The 13,785-nt window shown below is 51.4% G+C and overlaps 1 protein-coding gene and 1 long non-coding RNA gene across 2 annotated transcripts in view; one reads left to right on the top strand and one right to left on the bottom strand.

Moving 5' to 3' along the window:
• Positions 1–9,874, top strand: part of ppm1h (protein phosphatase, Mg2+/Mn2+ dependent, 1H) — a 27,810-nt gene extending 17,936 nt beyond the window's left edge. The window contains exons 5-10 of the mRNA XM_061229989.1: positions 456–540; positions 675–793; positions 7,282–7,345; positions 7,890–7,997; positions 8,518–8,669; positions 9,690–9,874. Coding sequence (XP_061085973.1) covers positions 456–540; positions 675–793; positions 7,282–7,345; positions 7,890–7,997; positions 8,518–8,669; positions 9,690–9,837 — 676 coding nt within the window. The 3' untranslated portion in view covers positions 9,838–9,874. The remainder of the gene's footprint in view (positions 1–455; positions 541–674; positions 794–7,281; positions 7,346–7,889; positions 7,998–8,517; positions 8,670–9,689) is intronic.
• The window catches only part of LOC133119401 (uncharacterized), a 25,953-nt gene continuing 17,317 nt past the window's right edge, over positions 5,150–13,785 (bottom strand). Inside the window, exons 3-4 of the long non-coding RNA XR_009706521.1 lie at positions 8,502–8,661; positions 5,150–5,383 (exon numbers count right to left, since the gene is read on the bottom strand). This is a non-coding gene — a long non-coding RNA (uncharacterized LOC133119401). The remainder of the gene's footprint in view (positions 5,384–8,501; positions 8,662–13,785) is intronic.

Here is a 13,785-nt window from a genome sequence, read left to right as displayed (position 1 = left end):
GTAGCCGAGAACCAGCTCCATTATGATGATAATAATAATAATAATTTGTTATTTAGCTGACACTTTTATCCAAAGTGACTTACAGTTGATTCGACTAAGCAGGAGACAATCATCCCCCCTGGAGCAATGCGGGGGTTAAGGGCCTTGCTCAAGGGCCCATCAGCTGTGTGGATCTTATTGTAGCTACACGGTGCCAACAACCTTCCAGGTCCCAGTCACTCGCCACTGGGCTACAGGCTGCCCTCATTCAAGAGAAGAATATTTCATAGCAGAACACGCATTTATTTGGGTTATAGTTACCTGAGAAAGATGTGTATATGACTCATGTATTAGCTGGAATATGGGAGTTTACTGTAATTGGTCAACATTGGAACATTAGGTTGCAACATCACTGCACTGCACTGTAATGCTAAAGGTTACTGGATTCGTTTCCTCTATTTTGTTTTCCCGTTTAGAGCCATAATCATTCGGAGCGGCGAGGTCATCCCCATGTCAACGGAGTTCACCCCAGAGTCAGAGCGGCAGAGGCTGCAGTTCCTGGTATGGTGCCGTCAAAATAAAAGTCCGCTTTATGAGAAATTGCCGGCGGGAGAAGTGTCAAAATAAAAGCGCTCCGCGTATGGGTTTTCATGCGTGCGTTCCTGCTTCTTGGGGCCCGGGGTTTTTTTACGCAGGGCTACATGCAGCCCCACCTGCTGGGGAACGAGTTCACGCACCTGGAGTTCCCCCGGAGGGTGCAGAGGAAGGAGGTGGGCAAGAGGATGCTGTATCGGGACTTCACCATGAACGGCTGGTGAGCACGCAGCGCCGTCTCTCATTTTAACCAGGCGATACGTGACATGACAGCTCGTTCAGCACACGCTTTTATCCACAGCGGCGTACAAAACGCGCATCGAGGTCGCTGAACAAACAACCGCACACGCCAGAGCAGGTACAGTTCATATAGGATCGGGTGCAAGGCCATGAACAGAAGGGAGATAGATAGGCTGAGTCTGTAACTACCACACCGAGACAGGGCTTCACGGACAGGGCTTCACGTACAGGGCTTCACGGACAGGGCTTCACGGACACGACTACAAGTGACAGCAACAGCGAAACAAGATACCAATGAACAGACCAACAGAATGAACCCAATGCCAATACACAGAAGAAAAGAAAGACAAACAGGCCAGTTAAATGATGGTATCTCTCGCTCTCTCTGTCTCTCTCTTGCTCTCTCTCTCACTCTCTTTTTCTCTCTCTCCCTCAGTTCTGTCTCATTCTTTCTCCCTTTCTTTTCCTGTCCTCTCTCTCTCCCCCTCTCCCTCTCCCCCCTCTTCCTCTGTCCTCTCTCTCTCTCTCTCTCTCCCTCTCCCTCTCCCTCTCTCCCATGACAGCAGTCCTCAGTCAGTTTCTCTGGAGGCCTGGTAGGGGGTGTTATTCGTGTGATGAGTGGACGCAGAGGCAGGCGGCGCCCTGCGTGTGGCTGGGGCAGGGGTAGCTCTCCCGGGCCACGCCACTGGGACGGGCCCCCTGAAGCCTTTCAGCTCCCGCGCCTGCTATTCTGCGTGTAATTCCCGAAAGCACGGTCTCACCGTCCGTGACTTTTCCCCCGTTAATAATCCACCGAAAGCTACGGACGGTCTACAGGTAGCGCTCACGGCGCACAACGCCTCACGCAAACAGCTGCCGCCTGGATTCACGCTTCATTCATTCAGCTTCCACTCTGACTCACTCGCGGCCTTTTTTCCGTTGACGTGACTGCGGATTAAAAACGGCGAAAGGTTATCTGAAGCACCGCGGTAGGATGTGCGTGCGCGGTGACGTTTCCCCGGTGACTAAGTGATGACAGGCGTGGGGAGAGGGAGGGAGAGAGAGAGAGAGAGAGAGAGAGAGGAGATCTCGCCCCCCCCCCCCCCGTCTCCACGGTGTGATTTCCATGGAAACCGAAACCGTTATTATTAAACGTCTTCTGCAAGAGGCGGGGAGGCAGCGTAGCTCTCGAGCGGTAGTGAGCGCCGTTCGTTAGCGCCGCGTTTAACGAGGCGCGGGGCCTCGCGGGCTTCAGAGCGTGTGATGTATTTTTAAACGGGCGTTTCGAGTGGTCAGCCCTGGCCTGGGTCGCACGAGGTGGAGAGGTTTAAAATCAGCGCACTGCTCTGTACAGGGACAGAGGAGTGTGCGAGGCCAGTTCAGTACACCAGAAACCTTTTTTTTGCTGACGTCAGCTGTGGCTGCTGGAAAGGATTAGCGGTTCCTTTTCTTGGGAAAGTAAAGCTTGGGGATTGCATTCTGTCTGATTTCCTTACTGGGAAGTGTGTGTGTGTGTGTGTGTGTGTGTGTGTGTGCTATGTGGGGGCAGGTCAAGGACTGTGCGAGAGTATGTGAGAGTGTGTGAGTGTGTGAGTGTGTAAGAGTGTATGAGAGTATGTGTGTGTGTGTGTGTGTGTGTGTGTGTGTGTGTGTGTGTGTGTGTGTGTGTGTGTGTGTGTGTGTGTGCACGCTATGTGGGGGCAGGTCACAGGCAGGTGTGAGAGTATGTGTGTGAATCAGCGAGTGTATGAGAAAGAGACTGTGTGTGTGAGAGTAAATGTGTGTGTGTGTATGAGAGAGAGTGTGTGTGTGTGTGTGTGTGTGAGAGAGAGAGAGCTAACAGGTCTCGAGGTTGTGAGTCACAGAAAGAGTCCATCAGCTTCTCTCCTCCCCTCCGACACACCACTCATCTACAAAATGGCCGACGTTGGAGGGGTTAGGGAAGGAAGAAAAGCGCCGGAGACTTTTAATATTTCTTTACATCTCTGCGGCTCTCCGTCAGTCCAGGCGCGTAATTAGCCGAGCGGTCATCCTGGGTGAGATCGGAGAGGGGCAGAAGGGGGGAAGCTAACGAGCAGAAATAATTGGGACGCACCGTACGTGGCAGGGAGGATGGAGAGAAAAGGGGGACGGCCGACAGACGGATAATTTGGCCGCGGCGCTGCCCTCGGGGCGCGGGGGGGCCTCACGGGTGTTCCAGAAAGCTCCGCCAGAGCTGCTGAGCCGGTCAGACATCCATCACTGTCCCGGCTGCGCCCAGCGTGCGCCGCACCGGCCCCGAACGCTGTCCCGCGTCGCCTCGCTCACGCTCAGCACACACGCACGCACACACACACAGCCCGATGACCCAGCACACACACACTCACATTCACACACACTCACACACAGACACAGACACAGAAACACGGCCTGATGCCCAGCACGCATACACACACACACACACACACACACATACACTCACACACACACACACTCGCACGCACTCACACACACACACACACACACACACGCACAGCCCGATGACCCAGCACACACACACACACTCACACTCGCACGCACTCACACACACACACACACACTGACAGACACACAGCCCGATGACCCAGCACACACAGACTCAGACTCACATTCACACACAGACACAGACACACACAGACACAGACACACAGCCTGACGCTCAGCACACACACACAAACACACACACACACAGCCCGATGACGCAGCACACACACATTCACACACACTCACACTCACACACAGACACAGACACACAGCCTGATGCCCAGCACACACACACATACACACACACAGCCCGACACACACATGCACACACACACACACACACACACACACACACACACACACACAGCCCGTCGCCCGTGACGCCAAACCATCCATCATCCTCACACCAGAGCCCCTGACCGAGTGTTTCACCGGCAGGGAGAGAGGGGGATGAGAGAGGAGGGAGGGAGGGGGGTTAGAGTGAGGAAGAGAAGGTAGAGACAGAGAGGTTGAGAGAGAGGGAGAGAGGAGTGTGGGAAGGTACATAGTGGTGGCAATAAGGCGAAAGAGGGGAATGATTGAATTCGGAGAAAAGAGCCTGAACCTTTTGAACCTGGAAGCTTTTATACAAGCTACACAAGACAACAACAAACCACACACATGATTTTATACTCTCACAGACTCACACACACACTCATACACTCTCTCTCATGCTTTTGTGTGTATGTGTGTGCATGTGTGTGTGTGTGTGTGTGTGTGTGAGAGTGTGTGTGTGTGTGTGTGAGTGTGTGTGTGTGTGTGTGTGTGTGTGTGTGTGTGTGTGTGTGTGAGTGTGAGTGTGTGTGTGTGTATGGGTGTGTGTGTGCGTGTGTGTGTGTATGGGTGTGTGTGTGCGCGTGTGTGTGTGTGTGTGTGTGTGAGTGTGTGTGTGTGCGTGTGTGTGTGTGTGTGTGAGTGTGTGTGTGTGTGTGAGAGTGTGTGTGAGTGTGTGTGTGTGTGTGTGTGAGTGTGTGTGTGTGTGTGCGTGTGTGTGTGCGTGTGTGTGTGCGTGTGTGTGTGTGTGTGTCTGAGTGTGTGTGTGAGTGTGTGTGTGTGTGTGTGTGTGAGTGTGTGTGTGTGTGTGTGTGTGTGTCTGAGTGTGTGTGTGTGTGTGAGTGTGTGTGTGAGTGTGTGTGAGTGTGTGTGTGTGTGTGTGTGTGTGTGTGTGTGTCTGAGTGTGTGTGTGTGTGTGTGCGTGTGAGTGTGTGTGACGTTACAGCACTGCTGTGGGGCCCAGGAGGATTCTCTCTCTCCTCGTAGTCTCCTTGGTAACGAGCTCCACAGCTGGGCGGGCGAGGTGAGATCAGAGCGTTTGGCGGATGTGCGTGCGTGCGCCCGCCGTCTGGCCAATGACGACGTGACCTTTGTTTCCGTGGAGATCTTAATCCGCACCGTCACGTCTCAGGATTCCGATGGTCGCAGAAGGTCAGCGGTGACTTCGTGAAACGAAGGGCCCCTAAAACGGACGGCTTCCCGCATCTTGCCTTTTTGGCTAATGGCCGTGCCGAAAGATCGTCCCTCCATGATAACACCACCACCCCCCCACCCCCCCAAGTCACATTTACGCAAAGCCACAAATAGACCTTTACCTACGCTAAATTTAACTATGCTAAATTTAAGGCCATTAAACGTGATGGACTGTCTCGGCCTCCTCTCGCAGCGGTGGAGTTTGCGACCTGAAGGTGAACGCAGAGGCGGGTATTAAAAAAACGAGATCAATCCGTCTCTGTCACGCCGTCGGCGCCCGTGAGCCTCAGCCCCCGCAGACAGGAGACGCGCCGCGCGGAAACGCGCACCTGTTGGCAGCGTCTCCCCCGTTCTTTCAAGTGTTGAAACTTTCGAGATCTCCGCGGGGCGCCCTCTGAAAGCGCCGGGGAGCCATTTTGATTTGTCCGAGCTGTAAATCTGTGTTTGTGTGGGAGGCGATGCGGTCATGAGGAAGGGATCGAGCCCGTTTTCGCGCTGAGCTGCATTATGTCGCCGAGAGGAAAGTGCTGATTCCAGCCCTGCACCTGGAGAGAAGGCATATGGTCCTTGGGAGTCGACTGGTCTGGAAAAAAAACAAAAAAAAACCTTCCTGGGGACCAGTGAGCCTCTTCGAATGACACTCCTAAAAAAACCTGAGAATATACAGGATTTGTTTCTTCGTTATGTTAAATTGCATTGCTAACTAATTACTAGTACCTTACTATTCATTCATTCATCCATTATCTTAACCCGCTTAACCTGAACAGGGTCGCAGGGGGGTAGGGGGGCTGGAGCCTATCCCAGCATACATTGGGTGAAAGGCAGGAATACACACACCATTCACTCACACACTCATACCCACAGGCAATTTAGACTCTCCAATCAGCCTAACCTGCATGTCTTTGGACTGTGGGAGGAAACCGGAGTACCCGGAGGAAACCCACGCAGACACGGGGAGAACATGCAAACTCCGCACAGAGAGGCCCCGGCCGACCGGGATTCGAACCCAGGACCTCCTAGCTGCGAGGCGGCAGTGCTACCCACTGCACCATCCGCACCGCCCATTACCTCACTAACTAATAGCCAACTAGAAGGGTTCAGGAAATTTGTGTAACTAGTAATCCCCCAGATAACCGCACGCCATGAGCAGACCAACTGTGTCCTTTCGATTTGTTCCCCTGCCCTCTTGCAAGTATATAAAAAAAGGAAAAATACTAAAATGGCTTGGCTGGGTACGCATGGCTCACGGATACCGGAGTGCACGCTATCTTTCCCAGCGGGTGAGGGACCCTGTCAGCTGGTCACAGCAGGCCACTCGTCCGCCCACAGCGCAGGTCTGCCGCGGTCCGGCCCAGGATGCTCTCCCCACCTCTGAGCCGCGGTCTCTGACCCGTGTCTATGGCACGCGGCCGCGCCCGTTTTCAAATAAACGCACTTTGTGACGCGTGCCCCTCTCGGTCGCGGGGGGAAGAGGACCGCAGCGCTACAGTTCGGGGCCTGACCTCGTTACTGCGGCCGGCTGGCTAACTGCCGTCCTCGGAATATGGAACGTTCCTGGAGGCCAAGCGTTCAAATTCAAATCTCGTTCGAATGAGGTGCGGCCAACTGCCAGAGAGCTCCCGGCAGTTGATGCGGTGCTGAACCCTGACGAGAATGCTTTAACAATGCCGTTTCATCCACATTATACACAGATAGACCCTGTTACAGCTCAAACCAGCTGACAACGCAGGAGTGTGCCTGTGTCTGTTACTGCTCCTTACACACCCCTTCAGCAAATTGTGTTAATTTGCCTGCGAGCTGTCCGGGATATCAATATTTAATCTGGAAAACCAACGGTATCTTTTGCCAGAGATAAAAATGAACTTTTCACTTGGATTTTTCCCCCCTGTTCTGAACTGCCGTAATGCATCATTTACTCACATAGTTGGTCTCCGATGCATTATTTACGAGCTGCTGCCTATCCGTCCCACAGAGCCATAGAAATGAGGAGAAAATGCTGTGCTCTATAGCTGCACTGACTTCTGTCTCGGCTGGTAAATGCAAGGAAAGCACAGCTTTTACCGACAGAGTAATGATATTCACTCCCCAAAATGCACCGCGTCTGCTTCGGTACAGTGTCTACTCTGTTGTTGTTGTTGTTGTTGTTATTATTATTATTATTATTATTATTATTATTATTCAGAATTTGCTTTGTGTTTTTGGGGTTTCTTTTTTGGTATATATGGTGGTTTGCGGTTATCTTTTTCTTATTGTTAATAAAGGTGAGTTACAGTAAAAGGGAAAAAAGAAGTAATTTTCTCCCTCAGTTATTCTATCTGTCGTTCTCTCCCTCTCCCCCTGCCTCTCTCTCGCTCACTCTCACTCTTTCTCTGCCTGTACAGGGAGAGGCACAAACACATTAGTCTCTCTCTCCCTCCCTCCCTCTACACAGAGAGCACATAAAGCACAAACGTGTTACAGTCCGCTCTCTCTCCTGCGCAGGGCGTATAAAACCATCGAGGACGAGGACCTGAAGTTTCCGCTGATATACGGGGAAGGAAAGAAGGTAAGAGAGCCTGGCACTGCTGACCCGATCACTCCCCTGGGCCTTGTGCGGACGGCGCTGACTCACCCCTCCCCGGACCCTCGACCCGTCTGACGGTGTCAGCTGGCCGGGCCCCGAGGAGAGAGCCGCGCCCGTCTTCCCAAACGTGCCCGTCCGCCGCTCGGCACCATGGGATACCTGACACGCCGAAGAGCCTCCGCTACTCACCGCTAACTGTGCTGTGTGGAGCTCCCGAGGGGAACGCACCCAACACAGGGGGCGAGGGGAGCGTGTTCGGAAGCACCCCGTCCGTCTTTTTAAAAGGACTGGACGTTGGCAGCGACTGTAGCTCACTGAGGGTCAGAGATGGATTTTTGGCCGAGGAGATGTCAGTAGATCATGTAGACTGACCAGACTCCACTCTGAACAGCAGGAGGTGCCCAGTTGGGTAATTAGAGTAATTACAATCCAGTGCTGCATCACAGGACAGAACAGCCATTGCCACAGTACTGCACTTGGTCATGCCTCTAGTGTGACACAGTGTTTTGGTGACTTCTCTCCGCAGGCCCGCGTCATGGCAACCATCGGCGTCACGCGTGGCCTCGGCGACCACGACCTGAAGGTGCACGACTCCAACATCTACATCAAGCCCTTCCTCTCCTGCTGCCCGGAGGTAGGGCCCGTGCACCAACACGCAGGACTACAATACAATACAATAAAACTACAATACCCATCAGCCCCTTCCAGATCAGTGCACTGCTTGCACTGTGATTGTCCAGTTCACTCTGTACTACTCATGCCAAGTCAGACAGACACGTACCAATGGGCAAAGCGGATATGAACCTGCGGCATGAATCTGTAAAACATTGTCTGACCTTTGGTCCTTTTGACACAACATATACAGACTGAGGGGGTAGGTTAGGTTACATTACATTGTCATGACTGCCAAATGCCTAAAAGGTGAACGTATCCTTGGAAGTGTGTATTTGTGATACCGTACATGCAATTTCTCAATGGGCAGTTCAGATTCAGGGTCTGCGTGTACGATAGCAGTGCTGGACGTTAGATAGCTTTAGAGGCAGGTTCGCGAGAGCAACCCCCAAAAAACCTACGGTCAATTTTGTCAAATAACGCTTTGCTTCCTAAAAAGCGACTGAGCTGAAGTGGATCTCCCTACCTGTGCCCCCCGGCAGGTGAAGGTGTACCCGCTGACGCAGTACGAGCACGGGGCCGATGACGTGCTGGTGATGGGCAGCGATGGTCTGTGGGACGTGCTGTCCAATGAGGAGGTGTCTGAGGCCGTCACCGGCTTCCTGGCCAACTGCGACCCGGACGACCTGCACAGGTACAGTGCGTTAGCTTCCTGGCCCACTGCGACCCGGACGACCTGCACAGGTACTGTACGTTAGCTTCCTGGCCAACTGCGACCCGGACGACCTGCACAGGTACTGTACGTTAGCTTCCTGGCCAACTGCGACCCGGACGACCTGCACAGGTACTGTACGTTAGCTTCCTGGCCAACTGCGACCCGGACGACCTGCACAGGTACAGTGCGTTAGCTTCCTGGCCCACTGCGACCCGGACGACCTGCACAGGTACAGTGCGTTAGCTTCCTGGCCAACTGCGACCCGGACGACCTGCACAGGTACAGTACGTTAGTGCCTTTCGGCAGACGCTCTTATCCAGAGCGACATACAGTTGATTAGACTAAGCAGGAGACAATCCTCCCCTGGAGCAATGCTGGGTTAAGGGCCTTGCTCAAGGGCCCAACGGCTGTGCAGATCTTATTGTGGCTACACCGGGGATCGAACCAGATCAGAATGCCCTGCCAACAGGCCTATTGGGCTTAAAATGACACAATCAGGTGTCGGAAGTTCTAAAAAGATTTTTGTGCTGAATAGAAGCCTTCTACACTGAGGGTTTGATTTAATAAGAACTTCAGCACATTCTTAGCACACACAAAACCAATAGTGTGACCAATGACATGCCCTGGAATTAGCTTTGCACCAGTCATTGGTTGTCATTAGCTTTGCGTGAGCTAAAAGGACATGCTAAATCAGAGTGTTTGATGTGGGGATAAGGGCAGAGTTTGAAGCGCTGTGTTGTCTGTTTTGGGGGGTGGTGCAGGTACACCATGGCAGCCCAGGACCTGGTGATGAGGGCGCAGGGGGTGCTAAAGAGCGTTTGATGTGGGGATACGGGCAGAGTTTGAAGCGCTGTGTTGTCTGTTTTGGGGGGTGGTGCAGGTACACCATGGCAGCCCAGGACCTGGTGATGAGGGCGCAGGGGGTGCTAAAGAGCGTTTGATGTGGGGATACGGGCAGAGTTTGAAGCGCTGTGTTGTCTGTTTTGGGGGGTGGTGCAGGTACACCATGGCAGCCCAGGACCTGGTGATGAGGGCGCGGGGGGTGCTAAAGGACAGGGGCTGGCGCATCTCCAACGACAGACTGGGCTCCGGAGACGACATCTCCGTCTACATCATCCCCCTGCTGCACGGCAACCGCCAGCCGTAGCCTCAGAGCCCAAACCACGCCGTCCCCGCCCCGCCCCGCCCCGCCCCGCCCCGTCCCGTCCCGTCCCCCTCTCAAAACCATCCCCCTCTGCCCCCGCCCCCGCCCCCGTCCCCGTACTGTACTGTAAGTGACGATCATGCAAAATCAACAGAACCGAACAGACCCGAAACCCCCCAACCCAAGCCCGGGGCTACAGTGTTTAAAGCCAAACCCCTCCGCCCCCCCCCCCCACCACCACCCTCCCCCACCCTCGTACAGTCCAACGAAGAAAGCTCTCAGGATTTCAACGCCACCTTTGACCTTTGTCATGTGACCCTGGATTGACCTGTGACCCTTGGTTTTGGCTGGGCACGCAGCTGAAGACATGGTTCCCCACCCCCCGCCCCCCACCCACCACATTTCAAATGCTGTGAAAAGCCTGGGATGACTAAAGGAAGTCGTGTTCTCCAGCCACGGAGAGCTCTACAGACAACCCCCACCCCCACCCCCCTGCAGCTCCTCTCCTTGCGGTTTCACAGATGCTCATCGTGTTGTTTTGCTCTGAGGAAGGGGGACTCCCAGTCTCCCAGAGTGAAGAGCCATTATTCGTCAGGGGGAGTCGGGGTGGCAGGAGCAGTGCTGTGTGATGTTGGTCAGGGCTGGGAGTCCGAGCAAAGTGCAATGGTTTACCTTTTAATTTTTTGATACTCGCTGTTCAGTTGGTGTATAATTTCTTTCTTTTAATTTAACTTTTTACATGTGTAACGAAAAAATAAGTCAAGGAAAGTTCCAGTGTTTAATTCCGCCCCCGTTTCGCTTCGTGTCTGTAAAGAGTGTATATACTGATGAATCGTATGTCGTTAAAAAGGTGATTCCTCTGCTCAAACCAGTTCCACTCCTGTGATTGGCCGTCTCTGGATGAGGTTGTCCGTCCTCCGTGTGTAATTACCCATAACCCCACGATCACGGGTCGAAGGGGCGCTCTGTAGAACTACTGATCTGAAGCCAGGAGGGCCCTTTGCGTGCTGAAGTCAGCGTTGGGACGTTTTTTTTTGCACAACTGCAGAAACAGGTGGTCGACGTCTTAAGGTCCAAACTCTTCACTCAGCCTTTGTTTCGCTAATCGTTTAAATTATTTCCTTTCGCAGTATCTGTTCAGTTGACTTGCGTTTGTGCAGTTCACTTTTTTTCCCCTCTAGTGTACAGTGCAGTCTTCATCAGGGTGACTTCAGTCTTCACGGGGGGGGGGTGACTTTCAGGTCAGAAGCGAGTCTTTCTTCTTTCCTCCAGTGCTGTAAACCCTGCTGTAAATAACGTTCTTAACTTTATTTATTGTTGCCACGGCCACCCTGAAGAGGGGTGGGGGGGGGGGGGGAGAAACCCTGCCAAAGTTTTCAAAAATTATGTTTCCAATTTCACTCTGCAGTTCCGGAATATCTCATTCCGGGGAGGATATTGTCGAATCATTCTTAAAAAAAAAAAAAAAAGCATTCAAGGAGGTGGGAGGTGGGAGTTTCAAGACGAATGCCCAAGTTACCTTGAACCGCGTGTTTAAAGGCTCGCCAGTAATCCTGACGTTAAAATTAAAATGGTACGTGGATGTCGAGTCGCCAGTGAGAAGCTCCAGCAGACACTGCCAGATCCTGAGAAAGTTACGAACCTTAAGTATAAGTAGTTTTGGTACAGGGTACCTTGCTTTTTATGGTATATTAATCATTTTATCGATGTGAATGAACATGACATAGCTTGCGGTGTTCAAATTACAACACCGAGTACAAGCGGTATCTGAATCTGTTCATCATCTCAGTAAGCAGTAAGGCAAAGTTAATTCCAATTTGAAAATCAAATCGAAGCATTGTGGATTCGTTCACTGTGGAACGATTGCAGTTCATCTCACTGTATATTTTCCCCATCTACCTCACCCAGCTGCTCATCTTCTCCTTGCGTACTCCAGGTTTAAAAAAGGCCACTGGTTCATTGTGAAAGACAAAACGAACCTTTCACAGTGAGAGAGTGTGACTCTCTCACCTCTGTCATCATCGTGAGAATGCTTTAACCGTTAGGTTTACTGCTCAAATGTGCTACGCAAAGTGTTCATCGCATGTGCCATTTCCCCCCCAATTTACACACTTCCCGTGCGGTTACAATTCACGTTCTGCCAATTAGATCTTTATAATTAGGTCATAATTATAAAAGCTTAGGACTGACCTGGAGGCCCCTCCTGTTGAGTCAAACTCAGGCCATGTTTAAAATAAGGCTTCGCCCTCCACGTTGAAAAACGAGGATCACCTCGTCTCGTATTTATCACTGCTTAAGACACCCGACAGGTTTGGAGGTCAGTCAAATTACCGGACAACCTTCAAGAAATTGTAAGTGTCAGAATATTTGCATGAAAGCGTAACTATAACAAAAGGATCAAGGGCATTGTGATTGCTTTGAAAAGAAAAAAAAAGACCCAAGTGACCACATTCCAATTTTTCCATATTACTGGACGGCTTTTTTTATTGTATTTTTTGAACATTTTCCCCCAGATTATGGTTTGACCTTCTGGCAAACCCCCCACCCCCCCGTGCTGTATGTTTTGGATATTCCTGAAAAGGTCGCTTCAGACTCCAGTGTGGGTTGCCTGCCTACACTAGCATGGTAGTGGTGTGTGTGTGTGTGTGTGTATGAGCGTGTGTGTGTGAGTGAGCATGCTTTCGTACGTGAGTGCAAGCGTGTGTGTGTGTATATGAGTGTGTGCACACGCGTGTGAGCATATGTGTGTGTATGTATGCGTGTGTGTATGAGCATGTGTGTGTATGTGTGTGTGTGTGAGCGCGTGTGTGTGTGTGAGTGTGTGTGTGTGTGTATGAGTGCGTGTGAGTGTGTGTGTGTGTGTGTGAGTGTGCGTGTATGAGTGTGCATGTGTGTGTGTGAGAGTGTGTGTGTGTGCGCGTGTGCGAGTGAGTGTGTGTGTGTGTGTGCGCGTGCGTGTGTGCGAGTGAGTGTGTGTGTGTGTGTGCGCGTGTGTGTGTGCGTGTGTGTGTATGAGTGTGTGTGTATGAGTGCGTGTGTGTGTGTGTGTGTGTGTATGAGTGTGTGTGTGTGTGTGTGTGTGTGTGTGTTTGTGTGTGTGTGTGTGTATGAGTGTGTGTGTGTGTGTATGAGTGTGTGTGTGTGTGTGTATGAGTGAGTGTGTGTGTGAGTGTGTGTGAGTGTGTGCTTGTGTGTGTGTGTGTGTGTGTGTGTGATTTAGCGTGGTGTCAGGGAGCACTCGGCAGTGCAGAGTTCGTGCCTCTGTGATCGATCTCTCCGTCACGCTCAACAGCAGTCCACCCCCCTCCCCGATCACTGCACTCCTCCTCATCCCTTCTTCTCCTCCTTTCATTTCTGTTCCTCTGACTGACACTCTGGGAGAGAGGGATGAGTGGGAGGGAGGTTCAGAAAGTGTCAGCGTGTGTTATATGTGATATATGAAGACAAATTAAGACTGCAAACTGAAGAACCTTTTTTTCATCTCTTTTTTTTTCACCGATGTTGATGTTGATCCCTTTTGTGTTTTGTGAATGTGACATTTTATAATGGAGAGGAAAACCGTGAATTCAAAGGGTATTTTTAGCATTTCACATACTTTTGAGTGCAAAGAAAAAACTGAGGACTTGAAGAGAAAAGAAACCTTGTACCTACTGTGTTTTTATTTTTATTTTTATTTGTTGTTTTTAAAAATATAAAATCCGATCCTTTCAACGTTAATGTGTCAATAGTGATTTTATAAATACATGCACAGTGTTCAATTTAAAGGTACAATAGGTCATTTCGGACTTCTAACGGTCGAGAGGAATTGCACTGTTTATCCTTCCCCCTTCTCTGTGAATGTGTTGACGTTGAAATGCCATTGGCTGTGGCAATTATAACCAATTTTCAACCAATGAGCTTGAATTATTGTCCAGCTATACAAGGTTTTGGTTCAGAGTGCCGGCCCGTCAA

The sequence above is a fragment of the Conger conger genome, chromosome 19 (genome assembly GCF_963514075.1).
Source record: "Conger conger chromosome 19, fConCon1.1, whole genome shotgun sequence".
Classification (NCBI taxonomy): domain Eukaryota; kingdom Metazoa; phylum Chordata; class Actinopteri; order Anguilliformes; family Congridae; genus Conger; species Conger conger.
Note: the sequence above shows the minus strand (reverse complement) of the source record. Positions and strands in the feature narration are given on the sequence as shown.